General features: G+C 51.2%; 1 protein-coding gene across 2 annotated transcripts in view; it reads right to left on the reverse strand.

Annotated features, from left to right (window-relative positions):
* Positions 1–17,259, reverse strand: part of LOC140454538 (dapper 1-like) — a 108,592-nt gene extending 91,333 nt beyond the window's left edge. Inside the window, exon 1 of one of the 2 annotated variants that reach the window (XM_072549355.1) lies at positions 16,371–17,259. In XM_072549355.1, the coding sequence (XP_072405456.1) occupies positions 16,371–16,622 (252 nt within the window). In that variant the 5' untranslated portion in view covers positions 16,623–17,259. The remainder of the gene's footprint in view (positions 1–16,370) is intronic. The other variant, XM_072549356.1, reaches the window with a different exon arrangement.
* Between the last annotated feature and the right edge of the window lie 3,442 nt (positions 17,260–20,701).

Consider the following 20,701-nt stretch of genomic DNA (forward strand, 5'->3'; position numbering starts at 1 on the left):
GCCTGTTGCAGACTCGAGGGGCCGAATGGCCCACTTCCACACTGCAGGGACCCTATGAAATCTGCCGTCCTTACTTGGGGTGGCTTACATGTGACTCCAGACCCACAGCGATGTGGATTGGTGTGAACTCAGCTGGGAATGGTCAGTAACTGCCCAAGTACCAGATCAAAACATGTCCCCTTTCCATTGCCTGAGCCCTGCCAATGTGCTGGAACTCCTGCACACTTCCTTTGCCCAGCATTTCATATTCTCATCCTCAGTTTCACCCTTTCATGTCCCCCGCCCCCACTCTCGGACTTTATCTCTTTTCACTTTGGAAGAGGTTGAATAAGCTGGGGCTGTTTTCCCTGGAGCGTCGGAGGCTGAGGGGGTGACCTTATAGAGGTTTACAAAATCATGAGGGGCATGGATAGGGTAAATAGACAAAGTCTTTTCCCTGGGGTCGGGGAGTCCAGAACTAGAGGGCATAGGTTTAGGGTGAGAGGGGAAAGATATCAAAGGGAGCTAAGGGGCAACTTTTTCACACAGAGGGTGGTATGTGTATGGAATGAGCTGCCAGAGGAAGTGGTGGAGGCCGGTACAATAACAGCATTTAAAAGGCATCTGGATGGGTATATGAATAGGAAGGGTTTGGAGGGATATGGGCCGGGTGCTGGCAGGTGGGACTAGGTTGGGTTGGGATATCTGGTCGGCATGGACGGGTTGGACCGAAGGGTCTGTTTCCATACTGTACATCTCTATGACTCTATGTCACCCCCCACCCCCCACTCTCTGACTTTACCTCCTTTCATGCCCCCCCCCCCCAACAACTCTCTGACTTTATCTCGTCCTCCCCAGCTCCCCGAGAGGTCAGTGCTCCTTTAACGCTGGCTCGCGGGTATCGCCCACTCGCCCACTCCCCCCCCTCCGCCCCCCCCCCCCACCCCCCCGTCACCCACCCCCCCACCACCCTTTGTCTCTCTTTGGATATCCTGCCCTGCCTCACCTTCATCGATTCCCCTCTTGAAAGCTCTTTGACGATTGGCCACCTGGCAAAACGCCTCCTTACGGGTCACATTTTGTGCGGTAACGTTCCTGCTAAATGCGCTTGGAACCTTTTCCTACATTCCGGTGGCCATACCAATGCGGGTCGTTTTTGTTGGTGCTTCCCTGATCATCCCTCATCGATGCACATGAGGGTGGGATGCCAGTAAGCTTCAGAGCCTGGTAAATCCCAATTTGGCATTTAGAATTCAATGAATTGATACATTAATTTGGCTAATTAAAAATATGGAGTTGAAAGCTAACCTCACAAATGACAAACTATAATTAGATATCGCTTTTACAGACAAATCCGAGTCTTCAGGGAAGGAAATTTGCCTTCCTTATCTGTTCTGATCTACATGTGACTCCAGACCCACAGTGATGTGGTTGATTCATAACTACCCTCTGCAAGAGTCAAACAAGCCACTTACTTCAGGGGCAACTAGGAGGAGACAACACATCCTGGCCTTACCTGCATTGCGCCACATCCCTTCAAAAAGGATTTTTAAAAATTTAATACGTTTTTGAAGTTATTGCGAACTGATCGGGAAGCAGAGAATCCTGACTGTGGAAACAGCCCATTGGGACCACGTTGACCTTCCCAAGAGCTTCCCACCCAGACCCGACCCGCTGCCCTCCCCTATCCCTGTAACTCTGCATTTCCCATGGCTAACCCACCTAGTCTGCACATCCCTGAACACTATGGGTAATTTAGCATGGCCAATCCACCCTAACCTACACATCCCTGGACACTATGGGGTAATTTAGCATGGCCAATCCACCCTAACCTACACATCCCTGGACACTATGGGGTAATTTAGCATGGCCAATCCACCCTAACCTACACATCCCCGAACCCTATGGGGTAATTTAGCACGGCCAATCCACCCTAACCTGCACATCCCTGGACACTATGGGGTAATTTAGCATGGCCAATCCACCCTAACCTACACATCCCTGAACACTATGGGGTAATTTAGCATGGCCAATCCACCCTAACCTACACATCCCCGAACACTATGGGGTAATTTAGCATGGCCAATCCACCCTAACCTACACATCCCTGAACACTATGGGGCAATTTAGCATGGCCAATCCACCCTAACCTACACATCCCTGAACACTATGGGGTAATTTACCATGGCCAATCCACCCTAACCTACACATCCCTGAACACTATGGGGTAATTTAGCACGGCCAATCCACCCTAACCTGCACATCCCTGAACACTATGGGGTAATTTAGCATGGCCAGTCCACCCTAACCTGCACATCCCTGAACACTATGGGGTAATTTAGCATGGCCAATCCACCCTAACCTGCACATTTTTGGACTGTGGGAGGAAATCAGAGCACCCGGTGGAAACCCACACAGACACAGGGAGAATGTGCAAACCCCCACACAGACAGTCGCCCGAGGACTGGGATCGAACCTGGGTCCCTGGTGCTGTGAGGCAGCAGTGCTAACCACTGAGCCACTGTGCTACCCAGAGGGGCCAGAACTTTGCAAAAGAAGCAAAAAAAAAACACAAATTGAGATTAAAAACACAGTGAGTGGTGTGTATTGTGCCCAGAATTGTGTTGAGGGTCAGTCAGGAGGGAATTAGATGGATCCTTAAGGACAGTGCTAAGGAGAGACAGCAGGAAATTGGCACTACGTTGAAATGCTCAGGGAGCCGGTGGGAACTGAATGCCTCGTTCTGAGCCACAACAATCCTGTTGTAGCCCTCACAGCGTTTGAATGAAGACTCAATTGCAATCAGGGTCTCCACTTCTGTGGAGATTTCCGCACCCCTACCATCTGTAGGCTGCTAAGATGGAAGTTTGGGGTGGGCTAGACACTGCTGTAAAAAAATGGAGAGGCCATTCAGCCCACTGCACCCTCCAATTTTGGGGAGGCAATGGCCTGATTATCGCTGGACAGGTGCTGGAGATTAGAGTCAAGATTAGAGTGGGGTGCTGGGAAAGCACAGCAGGTCAGGCAGCATCCGAGGAGCAGGAAGATCAACGTTTCGGGCAAAAGCCCTTCATATCCTGATGAAGGGCTCCTGCCCGAAACGTCAATTCTCCTGCTCCTCGGATGCTGCCTGACCTGCTGTGCTTTTCCAGCACCCCACTCTAATCTTGATTGTTAATGCAGGGACCCAGGTAATGTTCTGGGGACCCCGGGTTCGAATCCTGCCACCGCAGATGGTGGAAGTTGAATTATAGAGTCATCCAGCAGGGAAACAGATCCAGCAGTCCAACCAGTCCATGCCAACCATAAACCCAAACTAAACTACTCCCATCAGGTTGCAATTCAACAAGTGTCTGAAATTCGGAGTCTAATGATGACCATGGACCAAGTGTCGGAAAACCCCATCTGGTTCCCAATGTCCTTTAGGAAAGGAATCTGCCATCCTTACCTGGTCTGGCCTACATGTGACTCCAGACCCACAGCAACATGGTTGGCTCTTAACTGCCCTCTGGATCCTTAGGGATGGGCAATAAATACTGGACGTAGGTTTGCTCACTGAGCTGGAAGGTTTCAGACGTTTCGTCACCATTCTATAGCTAACATCATCAGTGAGCCTCCGGTGAAGGGCTGGTGGTGTAGCCCTTCACCAGAGACTCTCACTGATGATGTTACCTAGTATGGTGACGAAATGTCTGAAACTGAACCTTCCAGCTCAGCGAGCAAACCTACATCCATAGCCTCAAACTGAGCTACAAATCTTCTCAAAAACGGGCTAGCAATAAATGCTGGCCTAGCCAGTGAAACCCTCATCCAGTAAATGAATAAAGAAAAACTAGCACTTGGCAATTCCACACCCCAGATATGTTTAATGACGTCTTTTTCTTTCTTTAATCAATCGTTATTGGACATGGGGCACAGCCTGAGCTTTGAGCATTGATTCTCCACCCAGGCTCTGCCACTACAACACAGGGCCCATTTAGAAAATGGAGTTTATTTGATCAATTTGTAATGGACTAGTCATTAGCGTTCACTTGTTCCTGCTCTTATGTTCTGAAACAGCAGAAATGAACAATATTTGAGAGAACTCATCCATTCTTTCCCATCTGTGCAATACCATCCACCCCAGGGGCTACAAGAGGCTGGCATTGCATTAAGCAATGAAGGAAATCTATATAAAACGTTCCTTCGGCGATCCCAACAGAGCCACAGAGATGCCCAGCATGGAAACAGACCCTTCAGTCCGACTCGTCCATGCCAACCAGGTAGCCTAAATTAACCAAGTCCCATTCTCCAGCACTTGGCCTATATCCCTCTAAATCCTTCCTATTTATATACCCATCCAGATGGCAGATTCCTTCCCTAAAGAGACATTAGTGAACCAGACGGGCTTTTCTGACAAACAGTACATAGTCATCATTAGATTCTGAACCCCAGATACTTGTTGAATTGCAACCTGATGGGGACTACCTTAGTTTAGGATTATGGTTGGCATGGACAGGTTGTAATTGTACCAGTTTCCACCACTTCCTCTGGCAGCTCATTCCATTCACGCACCACCTTCGTTGTGAAAAGGTTGCCCCTTAGGTCTCTTTTATATCGTTCCCCTCTCACCCTAAACCTATGCCCTCTAGGTCTGGACTCCCCGACCCCAGGGAAAAGAGCTTGACTAATCACCCGATCCATGTCCCTCATGATTTTATAAACCTCTCAGCCCTCAGCCTCCGATGCATCCAGGGAAAACAGCCCCAGCCTATTCAGCTTCTCCCTATAGCTCAAACCCTCCAACCCTGGCAACATCCTTGTAAATCTTTTCTGAACCCTTCGGTGCTCAGCGGCACGGTGGCTCACTGCTGCCTCACAGTGCCAGGGATCTAGGTTCAAATCCCACCTTGGGCGACTGTCTGTGTAAAGTTTGCACATTCTCCCTGTGTCTGCGTGGGTTTCCTCCGGGTGCTCTAGTTTCCTCCCACAGTCCAAAGATGTGCAGGTTAGGCTGGATTGGCCATGCTAAATTGCCTGTAGTGTTAGGTGGATTAGTCAGGGGTAAATATACAGGGGTAGGTTTTTCTTTGGAGGGTTGGTGTGGACTTGTTGGGCCGAAGGGCCTGTTTCCACACTGTGGGTAATCTAATCTTTCAAGTTTACAACAGCTTTCCTACAGCAGTGTTGCAATTCAGAAAGCAACAAAAGCTGGAGGTTACAGTGGGTCAGGCAGCATCCATGGAGAGAGAGAGCTAACGTTTCAAGTCAAGCCCTCACTTTGGAAAGACATGTGAAGGCGTTGGGAGAAGGAGAGGCAATGTAATGTATAAGGAACAATTCTGAAGAGGCTGCAGGAGCAAAGGGACAGGGGGAGGTTCAGGGAAATCGTTGGAGGTGGCAGGAAAATTGGAAAATTTGGCAACAGCTGATCCTCTGCTTTGTAAACAGGGGATCAGCATAAAAGGTACATGGCGTACAGAAGTTAGGAGGCAAGGTCAAACACTCATTTGATCTCAACGAGAGCATCATTTCCAGTTCTGGGCACCTCCTTAAGGAAGGATGTGAGGCAGTGGAGAGGGCACAGAAGAGATTCACAAAATCCCGCTCCAGGGATGAGGAACTTCCGTTGGATTGCTCCGAAGAGACTTACCAGGGTGTTGCCAGGTATGGAAGGTTTGAGTTATAACTAAAGACTGGATAGGCTGGGACTTTCTTCCCTGGAGCGTAGGAGGCTGAGAGGCGACCTGATAGAAGTTTATAAAATATTGGAGGGTTTAGATAGAGTTAATGGTTGCTGTCTTTTCCCTAGGGATGGGGGAGTTCAAGATGAGGGGGCACATTTTTAAGGAGAGAGATTTAAAAATTTTTACACACAGAGGGTGGTTCATGTGTGGAATGAACTTCCTGAGGAAGTGGTGGATGTGGGTACAGTTACAACATTTAAAAAGAGATTCGGATCAGTCCGTGAATAAGAAACGTTTGGCGGGATATTGGCTAGGAGCAGGCAGGTAGGGACTGGTTTAGTTTGGGATTATGGTTGGCACGGACTGGTTGGGCTGAAGGGTCTGTTTCCGTGCTGTATTGCAGACTGTTCGCCCTGCCAAAGAAAAGGTTTCCAAAGAGATTTTGAAACTGTTCAAAATCCTGAGGGTTCTGGACAGAGTGAAAGAAACAATTCCCTACAGTGTGGAAACAGGCCCTTCAGCCCAACAAATCCACATCAACCCTCCGAAGAGTAACCCAACCCCCCCCCCCTAACTAATGCACCTAACACTATGGACAATTTAGCATGACCAATTCACCCTAACCTGTACATCGTTGGCTTGGTGGAGGAAGTCAGAGCACCCAGGGGATGAATGTGCAAACTCCACACAGACAGTCGTCTGGGGTGGGATTTGAAGCTAGGTTCCCTGTGCTGTGAGGCAGCAGTGCTAACCACTGAGCCACCACACCAGCCCAATGTGGTGACATTCAATACCGCTTCATACTATGAGTGGTTAGCGCCTGAGAGTGTGGAGTTTGAGGCCAATTCAAACGAGGCTTTGTACGAATTGGTATCTGACAAAGGAGGGTGTGCAGGGTTACAGAGAGATGTGTGGAGAGCCAGTATAGAGAAGGCGGGTTGAACGGTCTCCTCCTGTGAGCCAAGGCCTGGATTTAATGGTAATCCAAATGTACACACAGCACCTTATCCCATGAGAAAACTTTCTATTAAAATTCCCCAGGCGAAGGCTGATAAAGCTGTAGCTAATTTTAAAGGCTGCATCAAGAATTAAAACTTTGAAAATGAAAGTAATGTGCGTGAGAGGAATTTTTCATCCTCAATACAAGATGGAAATTACAGGAGACTTCATAGTCACTGTGGCCAGTTTTATAAGTGCCTGTGGGGAGTTACACTAAATTACTTTACCCAGCTTTGAAAAAAGTACAGAACATTCCTTAGATTCTCATTAAACAATTCTTTCCACTTCAGGTGCACTTACGGGTTTAATTTATTGTCATCATGTGACTCCCAATACTTTATTTTAGGTGAATCTCTTTTTAAAAACTATTAAAAGCAGTTGCAAAGCTCCAAACCAGACCACAGCCGATGCCTGCCTTAATTTTAATTCCTCCCCCAGGTTCCGCAACCCCTTCTACCCTCGTCCTGTAGCACAGTGGTAGTGTCCCTACCTCTGAGGCAGCAGCTTCAGAGGTATGTCACAATATCTTAAGGCAGGTTGATTTGAGCATATCTATACCCTTGGCAGAACTGGGTACTGCAGATGCTGGAGATTAGAGTCAAGATTATAGTGGTGCTGGAAAAGCACAGCAGGTCAGGCAGCATCCGAGGAGTGGTGTTAGACCAGGGTACCTATACCCTTCTCTAACACTGCTGCAAAGAACTGCCTGAGCTTCCTACCTTGCATTTGTCGGAGCAGATTGTCAAATTTCAAACAGTCACAACAATTTGTAACGCTGGGGAAATGGGTGCTGATGGGTGGGTGTGGTGCATTTGATTGGCTGAGGTGTTGCCACGGAGAGGGCAATGCAGAATTATAGGCTCTTATGCAATCTAAAAACTGGAAGATAAGGTTTGAACATGTTCCTGGTGCTTTGTAGAATCCCTACAGTGTAGACGTGGGCTATTCGGCCCATTGAGTCCACCCCAATCCCTCCAAAGAGCATCCCACCCCCCTACTCTATGCCTGTAACCGTGCATTTTCCATAGCCAACCCACCTAGGCCATACATTTCTGAACAATTTAGCATGACCAATCCATCTAACCTGCCCATCTTTGGAATGTGGGAGGAAACCAGAGCACCCGGAGGAAACCCTCGCAGACACAAGGGAGAACATCCAGACTCCACACAGACAGTCACCCAAGGGCGGAATTGAACCTGGGTCCCTAGCATTGTGAGGCAGCGGGTTCTGACCACTGAGCCATTGTGCTGCCCATGTCACCGCTAAATGTGTTACATTATGAGCTTGACTGATTATCTCAAACTGGTTGTTAGTGGAGCTGTTAGCGCACTTGGGATTATTTGGTAAATTTGACCCAATCTTATGTAACAGTGGACATTTAGTCTTGGGATTTGAGTGGACAGGCTGGTGGAGTACAGTCTGTATACCGTCTGTTGCAAACAGACAAAGGAATATGGTGTTGCCCTCAATCTGCTAATCATTGGGATGTACCTACCCACAGAGCTGACACTGCACTGGCACTGAAAGTCTAAACCCTAGGTTCAAAGCAATCAAACCTCATCAGACAGCACCTTCACAACCTGTAACCACGTCCATCTCAAAGGACAAGGGCAGCAGATACATGGGAACACCACCATCTGCAAGTTCCCCGCCAATCCACCTACCACCCTGACTTGGAAATATATCGCCGTCCCTTCACTGTCGCTGGGTGAGAATCTTGGAATTCCCTCCCTAATTGTCCCGAATGGGCAGTAGCGCTTCAAGAAGGCAGCTCACCACCACCGTCTCAAGGAGCAATTAGGGACGGACTATCATTACTGGCCCAGCCAATGATGTCTGCATCGTAGGAACGAACAAAAACAAAATTAAAGTAAGCTTGCATCCTTTTTGTTTGGAGACAGAAGAGTTCCAGACGGGCACTAATCTCAGGACAAACAAATGCTTCCCTGACATAATGCCTGAACAGCCTAAGACATTAAAAAATAGGAGCAAAATTAGACCATTCAGCCCATCAAGGGCTCCTCAACCATTCAATAAGATCTGAAAATCCTCAGCTTCACGCACCAGTCATTTCCATATTACCTTTCATTCCCTTACTGATTAAACATATTTCTAACTCAGCCTTGAATATACTTCATGACCCAGTCTTGATGGTAAAGAATTCCACTGATTAATTCCCCACGGAGAGATGAAATTCCTCCTCATTCCAATGTTAAGGCGATAGGTTCTTGTTCAGGATGCCCTCGGACATACTCTGTCCAACCCGGGCGCACTCCTGAAAACTACCCGTTGGGTTTCAAATCATCAAACAAGCAAACAAAGGGAACTTTGTGTTCCCAGACTGGAATATCCCATGGGATCTCACTGAGCCACGCATTGGGTTTGAGGGAGCATTTCCGAGAAGGAAGTGAGAATTCTAGGGAAAGGGGTTCCAGAGCTTGGCACCCCAAGCATGAGAACAGGAAATAGCAGTAAAAGGAGGTCACTCAGCCCCTTCAAACCTGGTCTACTATCCACCTGTATCAGGACTGCTCTTCAACCTCAATCACAATTCGCCACACAGTCACAGAATCATAGAGATGTACAGCACGTAAATAGATCCTTCAGCCCAACTCACCCAAGCTGACCAGATACCCTAATCTAATCTAGTCCCACCTGCCAGCACCCAGCCCATATCCCTCCAAACCCTTCCTATTCATATACCCATCCAGATGCCTTTTAAATGTTGTGATTGTACCAGCCTCCACCACTTCCTCTGGCAGCTCATTCCATACACATACCACCCTCTGTGTGAAAAAGTTGCCCCTCAGGTCCCTCTTATATCTTTCCCCTCTCACACTAAACCTATACCATCTTGTTTTGGACTCCCTTACCCTGGGGAAAAGACCTTGTCTATTTATCCTATCCATGCCCATCATGATTTTATAAACCTCTATAAGGTCACCCCTCAGCCTCCAACGCTCCAGGGAAAACAGCCCCAGCCTGTTCAGCCTCTCCCTGTAGCTCAGATCCTCCAACCCTGGCAACATCCTTGTAAATCTTTTCTGAACCCTTTCAAGTTTCTCAATATCATTCCAGTCTCCATAATCCATTTGGTATCTTTAACATGTGCACGCATACATCTCAGTTAGGAGGAGGCCATTCAGCCCTTTGAGCCTGCATCACCAGTCAATGCAAACAGATTATGGCCTCAGCCTACGCCGTTAGATACCATTTAAAATGTCCAATCATGGCTCTATAAATCTATTGGTCTCTGTCCTCAATGACTGGTGGCATGGTGGCTCAGTGGTTAGCACTGCTGCCTTCCCAGCACCAGGGACCTGGGTTCGATTCCCATCTCGGGTGACTGACTGTGTGGAGTTTGCACATTCTCCCTAAGTCTGCATGGGTTTCCTCTGGGTGCTCCTCTCACAGCCCAATGATGGGCAGGTTAGAGTGGATTCTCCGTGTTATTTTCCCCACACAGTGTGCAGGCTAGGTAGGTTAGCCATGGGGAACGTAGGGTTACAGGGATCGGTAGAGGGGTGGCTTTGCGCGGGATGCTGTTTGGAGGGTTGGTGTGGATCTGATGGGCCAAATGGCCTGCTTTCACACTGTAGGGATCTACCATGGTTCTCTGGGGTAGAAGGTCCACCTCCCTCTGAGTGAGGAAATCCCTCCTGTTCCCAAGTGGGCACCTCTTCTTCTGAGGGTTAGTGCTTCAGAATCCTCCAGGCCATGGAGCAATTTTGGTAATTTTGCACACATCGAAAACACAGCCGAAGCCTTGGGCATTAACGTAGAGGTGAAGGAATTTGGGGGGCATGGAATTAGGAGGGCAGAAATCTCAAGGGGTAGTGGGGACCAGAGGGAGTAACTGAGTCAGAGGGATTTGAGGAAGATGGTGGGGATTTTTCAATCAACCCTGCCCCGGGTGATCAGAATTTGGCAAGCATTGGCATCTGGGCTGCAGAGTTTCGGTCACAGCAAACATTTCCCACCCCCACCCCGCAACCCCCATCCCCCCCAACCCCACCATCTTTCGCCCACTTCACCACCCACTCCTAACACCAGGGACGGTGTTAGATCTGGTATCCAAGTGATGCTTTCATCTCGGAGCTTGTCTCCAGGCAACAGATTTCAGATCTGGTACCAAGCTCCTCTCGAATCACAATCTGAACGGGTGAGGGGCAGAGCTACCAGGCCAGAACAAACTCTGCCTGGGTGCCTTCCAGACTCTGATCACCACTTACACGCCATCGCAATTCTTCACTCTCGTTCACTGCCACAGTTTGCCCCCTCCCTGGTCTACCATTTTCAATATGTTTATAACTCATTTCTCAGACCTGGGCAAGACCACCATTTGCTACCCTGTCCCTAGTTACCCCTTGAGTTGGTGGGGGTGAGCTGCCTTCTTGAACCGCTGCAGTCCGTGTGCTGTGAGTACACCCATGATGCCCTGAGGGAGGGAGTTCCAGGACTTTGACCCAGAGACACTGAAGGAACGGCGAGATATTTCCAAGTCAGGATGGGAAGTTGCAGGGGGCAGTGTACTCATATATCTGTTTCTCCTGTCCTTCTAGATGGTAGAGGTCACAGGTTTGGAAAGTGCTGTATAGACATCATAGAACATAACGTAGGGTGGTACGGTGGCTCAGTGGTTGGCACTGCTGCCTCACAGCGCCAGGGACCCGGGTTCAATTCCCAACTCGGACGACTGTCTGGGTGGAGTTTTCCCCGGGTCTGCGTGGGTTTCCTCCCACAATCCAAAGATGTGCAGGTTAGGAGTATTGGCCAAGCTAAACTGCCCGCAGTGTTAGGTGCATTGGTTAGGGAATTAAGTCTTGGGTGGGTTGCTCTTTGGAGGGTCTGTTTCCATACTGTAGGAAATCGAATCAAAAAACAAACATAAGAGCAGGACCGGCCCTTCGGCCCTCGATGTTGCGCTGACCTGTGAAACCAATCTGAAGCCCATCTAACCGACACTATTCCATGTTTATCCAATGACCATTTTAAACGCCCCTAATGTTGGTGAGTCTACTACAGTTGCAGGCAGGGCATTCCACACCCTTATTACTCTCTGAGTAAAGAACTTACCTCTGACATCTATCCTGTATCTACCACCCCTCAGTTTCAGTCTGCCTGGTGCTGCTCCTGACTTGGCCGCCGGTACTCTCCATTGAATTTGGGTTGATCCTGTAGCCTCATGGTAATGGCTGAGGGGCAGATACGCCAAGCCATGAGGTTGCAGATGGTGTTGGAGTACAATTCCACTGCGGTTGACGACCCACAGCGCCTCCTGGAAGCTGGGTTTGGAACTGCTTGTTGTTACAGTTACTTCCTGCCTCCGGGAGGATAGAAAGCCCCCACTGCCCGTGTTTGATATGAACCCAGTCAACAGAGCTATTCAACCATGGTGTGCAGCACATGAGGGCTTCAATCCGGATTATTCTCAGGTGAACCCCAGGGAAACAGCACCAAATCTCCCATCAGGGCAAATGGAAGTGAGAATAAGACAAATCCTCACCGCAGTCCCCTGGAAATGGCACCATAATAGCTCAGGCCTGGTCACAGCACAGCAGGAAGGTTACATAGGCCTTAGAGAGGGACAAGCACAGACTCCTTTCCTCATTGTTTCATGAAAGGGGAGTCCACTACTTTTGTGGCCATTGCCAATTTCACAGGATCCCTACAGTGCAGAAGGAGGACACTCGGCCCATCCAGTCCACACTGAACCTCTGCACGGCATCCAACCCAGATCCAGCACACAGCCCTACAACTATAACCCTTCATTCCTCCCTGGCTAACTCACCTACCCTATGCATCCCTGGGCAAATTAGCATGGTCAATCCACCCTAACCTGCACTTCTTTGGACTCTGGGAGGAAACCAAAGCCCCCAGGGGAAACCCGCGCAGACTCAGGGAGAACGCGCAAACTCCACACAGTTGACCGAGGCTGGAACTGAACCTAGCTCCCTGGCGCTGGGAGGCAGCAGTGCAAACCACTGAGCCACCGTGCCACCCTTCATCAGGCTGGTGCTGGGGTTGAAAGGGTGAGAGTATGAGGGGAAATTATACAGATTAGTCTGTAGACCCCTGAGTATTACAGCATGATCTTATTGAGGTATTAGAGATGATTAAAGAATTTACTGGGTTAGAGGGAGAGAAAGAGAGAGAGAGAGAGAGAGAGAGAGTTGATTTCCCTGGGGAAATGAATACAGAACAAAGAGGCATAAACTTAGAAACCAGGGGGTCATACAGGCATGAGGTCATAGAGTCATACAGCATGGAAACAGACCCTTCGGTCCAACCCGTCCACGCCGACCAGATATCCCAACCCAATCTAGTCCCACCTGCCAGCATCCGGCCCAAATCCCTCCAAACCCTTCCTATTCATATACCCATCCAGATGCCTCTTAAAATGTTGTCATTGTACCAGCCTCCAGCACTTCCTCTGGCAGCTCATTCCATAGACGTACCACCCTCTGGGTGAAAAAGTTGCCCCTCAGGTCCCTTTTAAATCTTACCCCTCTCACCCTAAACCTATGCCCTCTGGTTCTGGACTCCCCCCACCCCAGGGAAGAGAGGTCTTTTTTTCCCAGGGTTGGGGAGAGTCCAAAACTAAAGGTTTAAGGCGAGAGGGGTAAGATACAAAAGGGACCTGAGGGGCAACGTTTTCACACAGAGGGTGATGTGTGTATGGAATAAGTTGCCAGAGGAAGTGGTAGAGTCGGGTATGATTACAACATTTAAAAGGCATTTCGATGGGTACATGGGTGGGGGGAAAGTGAGGACTGCAGATGCTGGAGATCAGAGTCAAGATTAGAGTGGTGCTGGAAAAGCACAGCAGGTCAGGCAGCATCCGAGGAGCAGGAAAATTGATATTTTGGGCATTCCTGATGAAGGGCTTATGCCTGAAACATCGACTCTCCTGCTCCTCAGATGCTGCCCGACCTGCTGTGCTTTTCCAGCACCACACCCTTGACTTTGGGTACATGGATAGGAAAGGTTTAGAGGGATACGGGCCAAATGCTGGCAAATGGGTGTAGCTTAGTTTGGGAAATTTTGTCAACACTGACGGGTCGGACCGAAGGGTCTGTGTCCGTGCTGTACATCTCTATGACTCTACCCATCTTACCCATACCCCCTTTGATTTTAGAAACCTCTATAAAGGTCACCCCTCAGCCTCCGACGCTCCAGGGAAAACGGCCCCAGCCTTTCCTTGTAACTCAAACCCTCCAATTGTGGTAGCATCCAGGTAAATCTTTTCTGAACCCTCTCCAACTTGATAATATCCTTCATGTTAGGAAGGTGGGGGGGGGGGGGGGGGGAGGGGGTAGTGACGAAATGTAGAGCTGTCCCTTCCTCCAGGCTGCGGGCAATAGAAAAGTTAAAAACCAAGGTAGAGAGGAGGTTTTTGTAGGCACAGGCTACAGATTGAATTTGAAAGGCGGGCTAGGTTGGAGAAGTTGAAAGGCCTGTTCTTGATTCCTCCCCCCGCCCCCAAACCTCCCCCCCCCCCCCCACCTTCCATTGCATGATCCATCCTGCTGTGTTGTTTGAAGAGTCTCACACACACACACACACAGAACACACCTTGAAGCTGCTGTTATATGAGGCAATCAGCAGACAACCAGTGCACAGGGGCAACATACACCCACCAGCAACAACAACCTGCATTTAAGTAGAGTCCCGACCAAAAAACATCACATCCCAAGGTGCTTCGTGTGAGTGGAGTTTGACGCCCAGGGCATGTCAGGACCATCGAGGGATTGGCCAAAGGTTTAGGTTTGAAAGAGAGAGAGATGGAGATGTTTCAAGAGCGGAGGGAAATTAGTGCCAGGGTTGAAGGAGGCAAGGAGTCATTCAAGAAAGCAAAAAGTCAGACGAATAGAGTGGTTTTGGAAGGTTGCAGGGACCTTTCTGCTTAAACAATCAAATAATGTGTAGGCCATTCAGCCCTTCGATCCCACCCTGCCACATGATAGGATCTCTAGTGGTCTGATTACCCCTGCACAATACCCAATGGCTCCCCCTGTTGGTCAGCAATCCAGCTCCTGTCGTCTACTGATGTCAATGCCCTTGGCCTCCAGCACCCAACCTGGAAGAGAATCTCACAGTCCCACCACACTCTCGGGGAGGAACAAACTGAAGTCACTCTTCAATTGCTGCCCGTCCCGCCCAATCCCCTGAAAAAAAACACTCAGAACTCAGGCTATTTGACTGGGCGAGGCATCGCAGCCCAACTACCCCCTTCCCTCCTCCTCCTCCCTGTAAGCCCAGTCAACCCATGGGCTGGTTCTCAGAGGGGAGTGCCTGGGGCTGGTCCTGACAGGCTGTGGTCTCTCCCGGGTGCTCATGTGGTTGGAGTCCCGAGCAGAGTGGGCCATTGACTTGGCGGAAGGCAGCGAGAAGAACCTTTTCCCCTGAATGGAGGTGATCCCAGGGGCGGGCAGCTATTCGCCCACAGTGGCATCACCAACTCGCACCCCCACTCAGAGACCCTCCCCCATTGACAAACGGCGTGCGTTGTCGAAGTAGCTCTGTCTTGACACACTTGACTCTTGTCAGGCTGGGATGGATGGAGCTACGACCTAGACGTCCCAGCGCTGAGGCGAGGACATTACCATTCCACTGGAGAGCCGTCAACCCGTTTTCGACTTGCGCCGCCCCCTTTAAATCACGCATTATCCTTCTGGCTTAATTATTTCAATCTTAAAGGGAAGTTGCCTACCTTTGAAATCATCCTTGCTCATAGAAACTGATCCTTGCTAAGCACGAGGTACAGACACCACTTGTATTCCCCAGGCGTGTTAAATTATACATGTCTTGTTTAATGCTAACAAGCAACTTGCTTTTCACAACCTAGTGTTAACATCTAACAATTTAAAATCACTGTGAACGTGCAGGGTAGCCTTACATAACTTCCCACTTCAAAGGTAGATCTAGAGCAGAATTTGGGATCCATTTTTTAAATAATATTTTGAATTCCACAGTCCACTCGACCCATCGAGTCGGTGGACGTTCATTGCAAAAGAGAGAGAGCTGTTCTGATTTTGTTTTGGAAAGGAGTGGGGATGGGGGAAAGAGGGAAGCAGGGTTGTGGTTTAAAGAGGAAGATTGGACGATTCACCGAACATTGAAAAATATTCAGAGGCACAGCTGGCAGATTTTGTTTTTATACAGAAAAGGCAGAATTTGCAAAACATGGGGTCAAACCTCCCCCTTGCCCTCATTTTCTCGCCAACGGTTTGCAGAGGACAGAAATCATTCCTTCAATCGCTCAATTTTTGTCAAGAGAAGTCTGGACATAAACAAAAGTGTCGCCGCTCCTGACTGTCCCAAAACAAAGACCAATGTTCAAGAGCGTTGGCAATGTTTGGACAAACAAAATCAATTTGTTACAAGACCAGATGGAGATTTTTTTTTTGTTTTAATTTGGAGGGCCACTCACGTTAAACTCTGTTTACTCCTTTCTACAGATGTCGCTGAAAAAAGGAAAACCCGAAAGAACTGCAGATCAGAAACGGGGAATAGCAATTGCTGGAGAAACTCGGCAGGTCAAGTGGAGAGAAATCAGAGTTAACGTTTCGGGTGGGAATGTGTGTGTTTTATTTTTGCTGAGAACAATTTTGGAGGGTTGGCTGTCTTTGGGCAAGGGTGTGTGCATTCAATGCGAAAAGTCAGTGACTCCAAGGGCCGAGGGAAGCAAGGGGTGAGAGGGAGATGGAGGAATCTGCACTCACCAGATACCGCCTGAGGCTGTTCGCTCCTGCCTCCCTGTATTTGGGATACAAGCACTCCTCGCCGTTAACATCCCAGCTGTACTGTTCCGGCTCCGGCCGCCCGTTCCCGGCGATGTGCAGAGCCTCTTGCACTAAATATTCCTGCTGTTGCCTCAGGAGGTGGAGCTCTCTCAGAGCAGCCAAGCTCGCTTCCAAACGCTCTTTGTTCCTGCTTCGGTCCAGGTTCACCGGGGAAGGGAAAGCCGGGAGCATCTCGTTATTTCAGGGGAGTTTGTGGGGGGTGGGGGGAGGAGGGTGAGGAGAGAGAGGGGGGGGGTGGGGGTTTGATTGGCAAAACAATTTTTCAAATAAAAAAATAAAGCCTGTGTGTGTGTGTGCACTGTATCAGCAGCACTGAGTTCGCATGTGTAACATTTGGATACTGTATCCCTGGGCAATTGATACAGTGTGTGTGTGACTTTTTTTTAAGTCAATTTCATTCGGGGGAAACTGACATGTCGAGGGTCTGTGTCAGTCAATCGATTATTAACATACAAGTCCCGTCCCCCCATTCCTTCTGATTCGCTGCTTTGGCTCTCCCATTACATCACTGTGCAAATGCCTCAAACCCTGGTCCTTTCCAACCAGCCATTGGAATGTCTGTGTGTGCTACACACACTGTTATATGTTTCTGTCTCTGATTATTACTTCCTCTCTCTCTCTCTCTCTGTTTTGTTCCCTGACCTTGCTACTCCCTGGTAGGAACTTGCTTGAATTTCTCCCCAGCTCTCTCCCTGCTCAAACGGGTGGGCAGAGGGAGGCAGGGTGGGTGGGTGCGTGGGTGGTGGGAGCTGAAGGCTGGGTCTCTCAAGGAGGGCGAGAGCAGTCACTTTGAAGACCTGGACTCAGACTGCAAGCCAAGGGATTCACGGTAAGGCCGTTCCGGCTGGGGTGGGGGGTGGGGGCTGGCGGTGGGAGGGGACGGGGAGAGGTGGGAGGCTGGAAGTTTTCGGCTGGTCGATACTAATGAGAGGGAGAGAGGGAAGGAGGAGGGGGGAATGGGGAGGGGGCGAGGGGATGGAGGGAGGATGGGGTGGAGACAGAGGGGATGCGGGACGGAGAGAGGGAGGGGGATGGGGTGGAGGGAGGGAGGGAAGGGGAGAGGGGATGGAGAGATGGAGGGAGGATGGCGGAGGGAGGGGGTGGAGAGAGGGATGGAGGATGGAGAAAGGGAAGGGGGATGGTGAGAGAGAGGGATGGGGAAAGGGAGGGGAGATGGTGAGAGAGGGAGGGGGATGGTGAGAGAGAGGGATGGGGAAAGGGAGGGGGGATGGTGAGAGAGGGAGGGGGATGGTGAGAGAGAGGGATGGGGAAAGGGAGGGGGGATGGTGAGAGAGGGAGGGGGATGGTGAGAGAGAGGGATGGGGAAAGGGAGGGGGGATGGTGAGAGAGAGGGAGGGGGATGGTGAGAGAGAGGGATGGGGAAAGGGAGGGGAATGGTGAGAGAGGGAGGGGGATGGTGAGAGAGAGGGATGGGGAAAGGGAGGGGAATGGTGGAGGGAGAGGGGGTGGAGAAAGGGAGGGGGGATGGCAGAGGGTGAGAGGGAGGGAAGATGGGGGATGAGGGATGAAGAAAGGGAGGGGTGGTGAGAGAAGGGGAGAGGTCTTGGGGGGGGAGGAGAGGGATGAGGACATCAGATGGGGCATTGGGTAGATGGAAGGGGAGGATGGGGAAAGGGAGGGCATCAGGGTGGATGGGGAGGGGGCTTGGGGAGAGGGAGGGGGTCAGGGTGGAAAGGGAGGGGTTGGGGAGAGGGAGGGGGTCAGGGTGAGCAGGAAGGGAGAATGGGGAGAGGGAAGAGGGTGATGGGGAATAGGAATTGGGGAGATGGAGGGGGAACCCAGGGGTTTGGAGGAGACTGAGGGTATATTGGAGTGGATAGGGGTGACCGGGAGATAGAGGGAATGGTGGGGAATGGCGCAAGGGTTGGTGGGGGTGGGGGGGGGAATGTGGGGGTTGGGCATGGGGGAGGGAAGGGGAATGGGACGATGGGAGGATAGAAGATGAGCGTGTGGGAGGGAGGGAGTGGGGATTGGGAGGTGGAGATGAAAAGGTGAAGGGATCAGGGGAGGACATGGGATGTGGAGGGAAGGATGGGAATGTGAGGGCCAGCGGTTTGGGGGAATGAGGCAGGATGGGGAGAGGGAAGGAGGGGGGATGGGGAGGGGGAAGGAGGTGGGATGGGGAGGGGGAAGGAGGTGGGATGGGGAGGGGGAAGGAGGGGGGATGGGGGAAGGAGGGGGGATGGGGGAAGGAGGTGGGATGGGGGAAGGAGGCGGGATGGGGAAGGAGGCGGGATGGGGGAAGGGGAAGAAGGCAGGATGGGGAGGGGGAAGAAGGCAGGATGGGGAGGGGGAAGGAGGCAGGATGGGGGAAGGAGGCGGGATGGGGAAGGAGGCGGGATGGGGGAAGGGGAAGAAGGCAGGATGGGGAGGGGGAAGGAGGCAGGATGGGGAGGGGAAAGGAGGTGGGATTGGGGGAAGGAGGCGGGATGGGGAGGGGAAAGGAGGTGGGATTGGGGGAAGGAGGCGGGATGGGGGAAGGAGGCGGGATGGGGAGGGGGAAGGAGGTGGAATGGGGAGGGGGAAGGAGGCAGGATGGGGAGGGGGAAGAAGGCGGAATGGGGAGGGGAAAGGAGGTAGGATTGGGGGAAGGAGGCGGGATGTGGAGGGGAAAGGAGGTGGGATTGGGGGAAGGAGGCGGGATGGGGGGGAAGGAGGTGGGATTGGGGGAAGGAGGTGGGTTGGGGAGGGGGAAGGAGGCGGGATGGGGAGGGGGAAGGAGGCGGAATGGGGAGGGGGAAGGAGGCAGAATGGGGAGGGGGAAGGAGGCGGGATGGGGGAAGGAGGCGGGATGGGGAAGGGAAGGAGGTGGGATGGGGAGGGGGAAGGAGGCGGGATGGGGAAGGGGAAGGAGGCGGGATGGGGAGGGGGAAGGAGGCGGGATGGGGAGGGGGAGGGAGGCGGGGTGGGGAGGGGGAGGGAGTCGGGATGGGGAGGGGGAAGGAGGCGGGATGGGGAGGGGGAAGTTGATGGGACGGGGAGGGGGATGGGGTAGGAGGAGGAATGGGGATGGGGAGGGGGAAGGAGGAAGAACTAAGGGAGGGGGAATGGGACAAATGGGGATCAGGAGGGGGAACGAGGAGGGATGGTGGGGAGGGGATTGGGGGATGTGAGGGTGGTAGGGATTTGAAGGATGGACTTGGGATGGGGTGATGGGAGGGAGGGGAAAGTGGTTAGGGAAGGGAAGAGGGATAGTGGGGTTGGGGAGGGTGTGGGTCCCATTGGGATGCAGTGTTGGAGGGAGGGAGGTGGAGCAGTGAGGTAGGGTTGAGGGAGACAGCAGGGGACATTATAGGGAGGGGGTTGGGGGAGAGGCGTCAGGGAGGGGGGAATGTAGAGGGGAGGGTGAGGAGGTTGGAGGGGTGTTAGGTGAGGAAAGAGGGGCGTGGGAAGAGGTTGACGGGGATGGAGGGGGAAGGGTAGAGGGCAGGGGAAGGGGAAGAGAAGAGAAGAGGGGGAGAGCCAGAGGTAAGGGAGTTGGGGGGAGGTATGGGTGGGGTGGGGTGGGGTGGGGGTGAGGCTAGAAAGGGGAAGGGGGTGGGAGAGGATGGATTGGGGAAAACATGGGGGTGGGGGCAGAGGGGAAAGGGTTGTGAGAGGAGGGGAGGGGAGCATGGAGAAAGAGGGGGGTTTGCGAAGCAGAGAGGAGGGGGAGCGATGGAGAGTGTGAAGGGAGGGCTTGAGAAGGGCAAGGTTCAGAAAGAGAGAGAGAGGTGGAGGGGAGGATTGTAATGGGAAGAGTGAGGATCGGGTGAAGGAAGGAGAGGGTATGTTGGAGGAGGGAAGAGAGAGGGAGGACAAGTCTGCCTCCAGTTTTCAGGAAAGCAGGAATTGTTTCCAGGGTAATCAAATCCTGAAAGCAGCACTGAGCTAAAAATAGGAAGCAAAGAAATCAGCTCAAAATTAACTCAGTAAAAATTAATTAAATTTCTCCAGCGTGTTGGTTCAAAATGCTCTGAGTTCCAGTGATGCCTATTTCTAAAAAAAACAAACAAATCCAATCCTAAAATTAATGATGGAGACGGAAACACAGACTCAACTCTCCTGAAGGTGCTGTCTCTAAACAGGGTTTAGCTGTCCTGGACCCCTCAGCCAAGTGGCTATTCTCTCAAGTCTGAGGGAATGTGGATTAAAGATCAACAAGCCATTCGACTTTGGGAGGGGGCGTTGCAGCCATTTGAAGCTGCAAAGTGCCTTTGTCCTGGCACCCTGCAATCAGAGGGCTGGAA

The sequence above is a fragment of the Chiloscyllium punctatum genome, chromosome 29 (assembly GCF_047496795.1).
Source record: "Chiloscyllium punctatum isolate Juve2018m chromosome 29, sChiPun1.3, whole genome shotgun sequence".
Classification (NCBI taxonomy): Eukaryota; Metazoa; Chordata; class Chondrichthyes; order Orectolobiformes; family Hemiscylliidae; genus Chiloscyllium; species Chiloscyllium punctatum.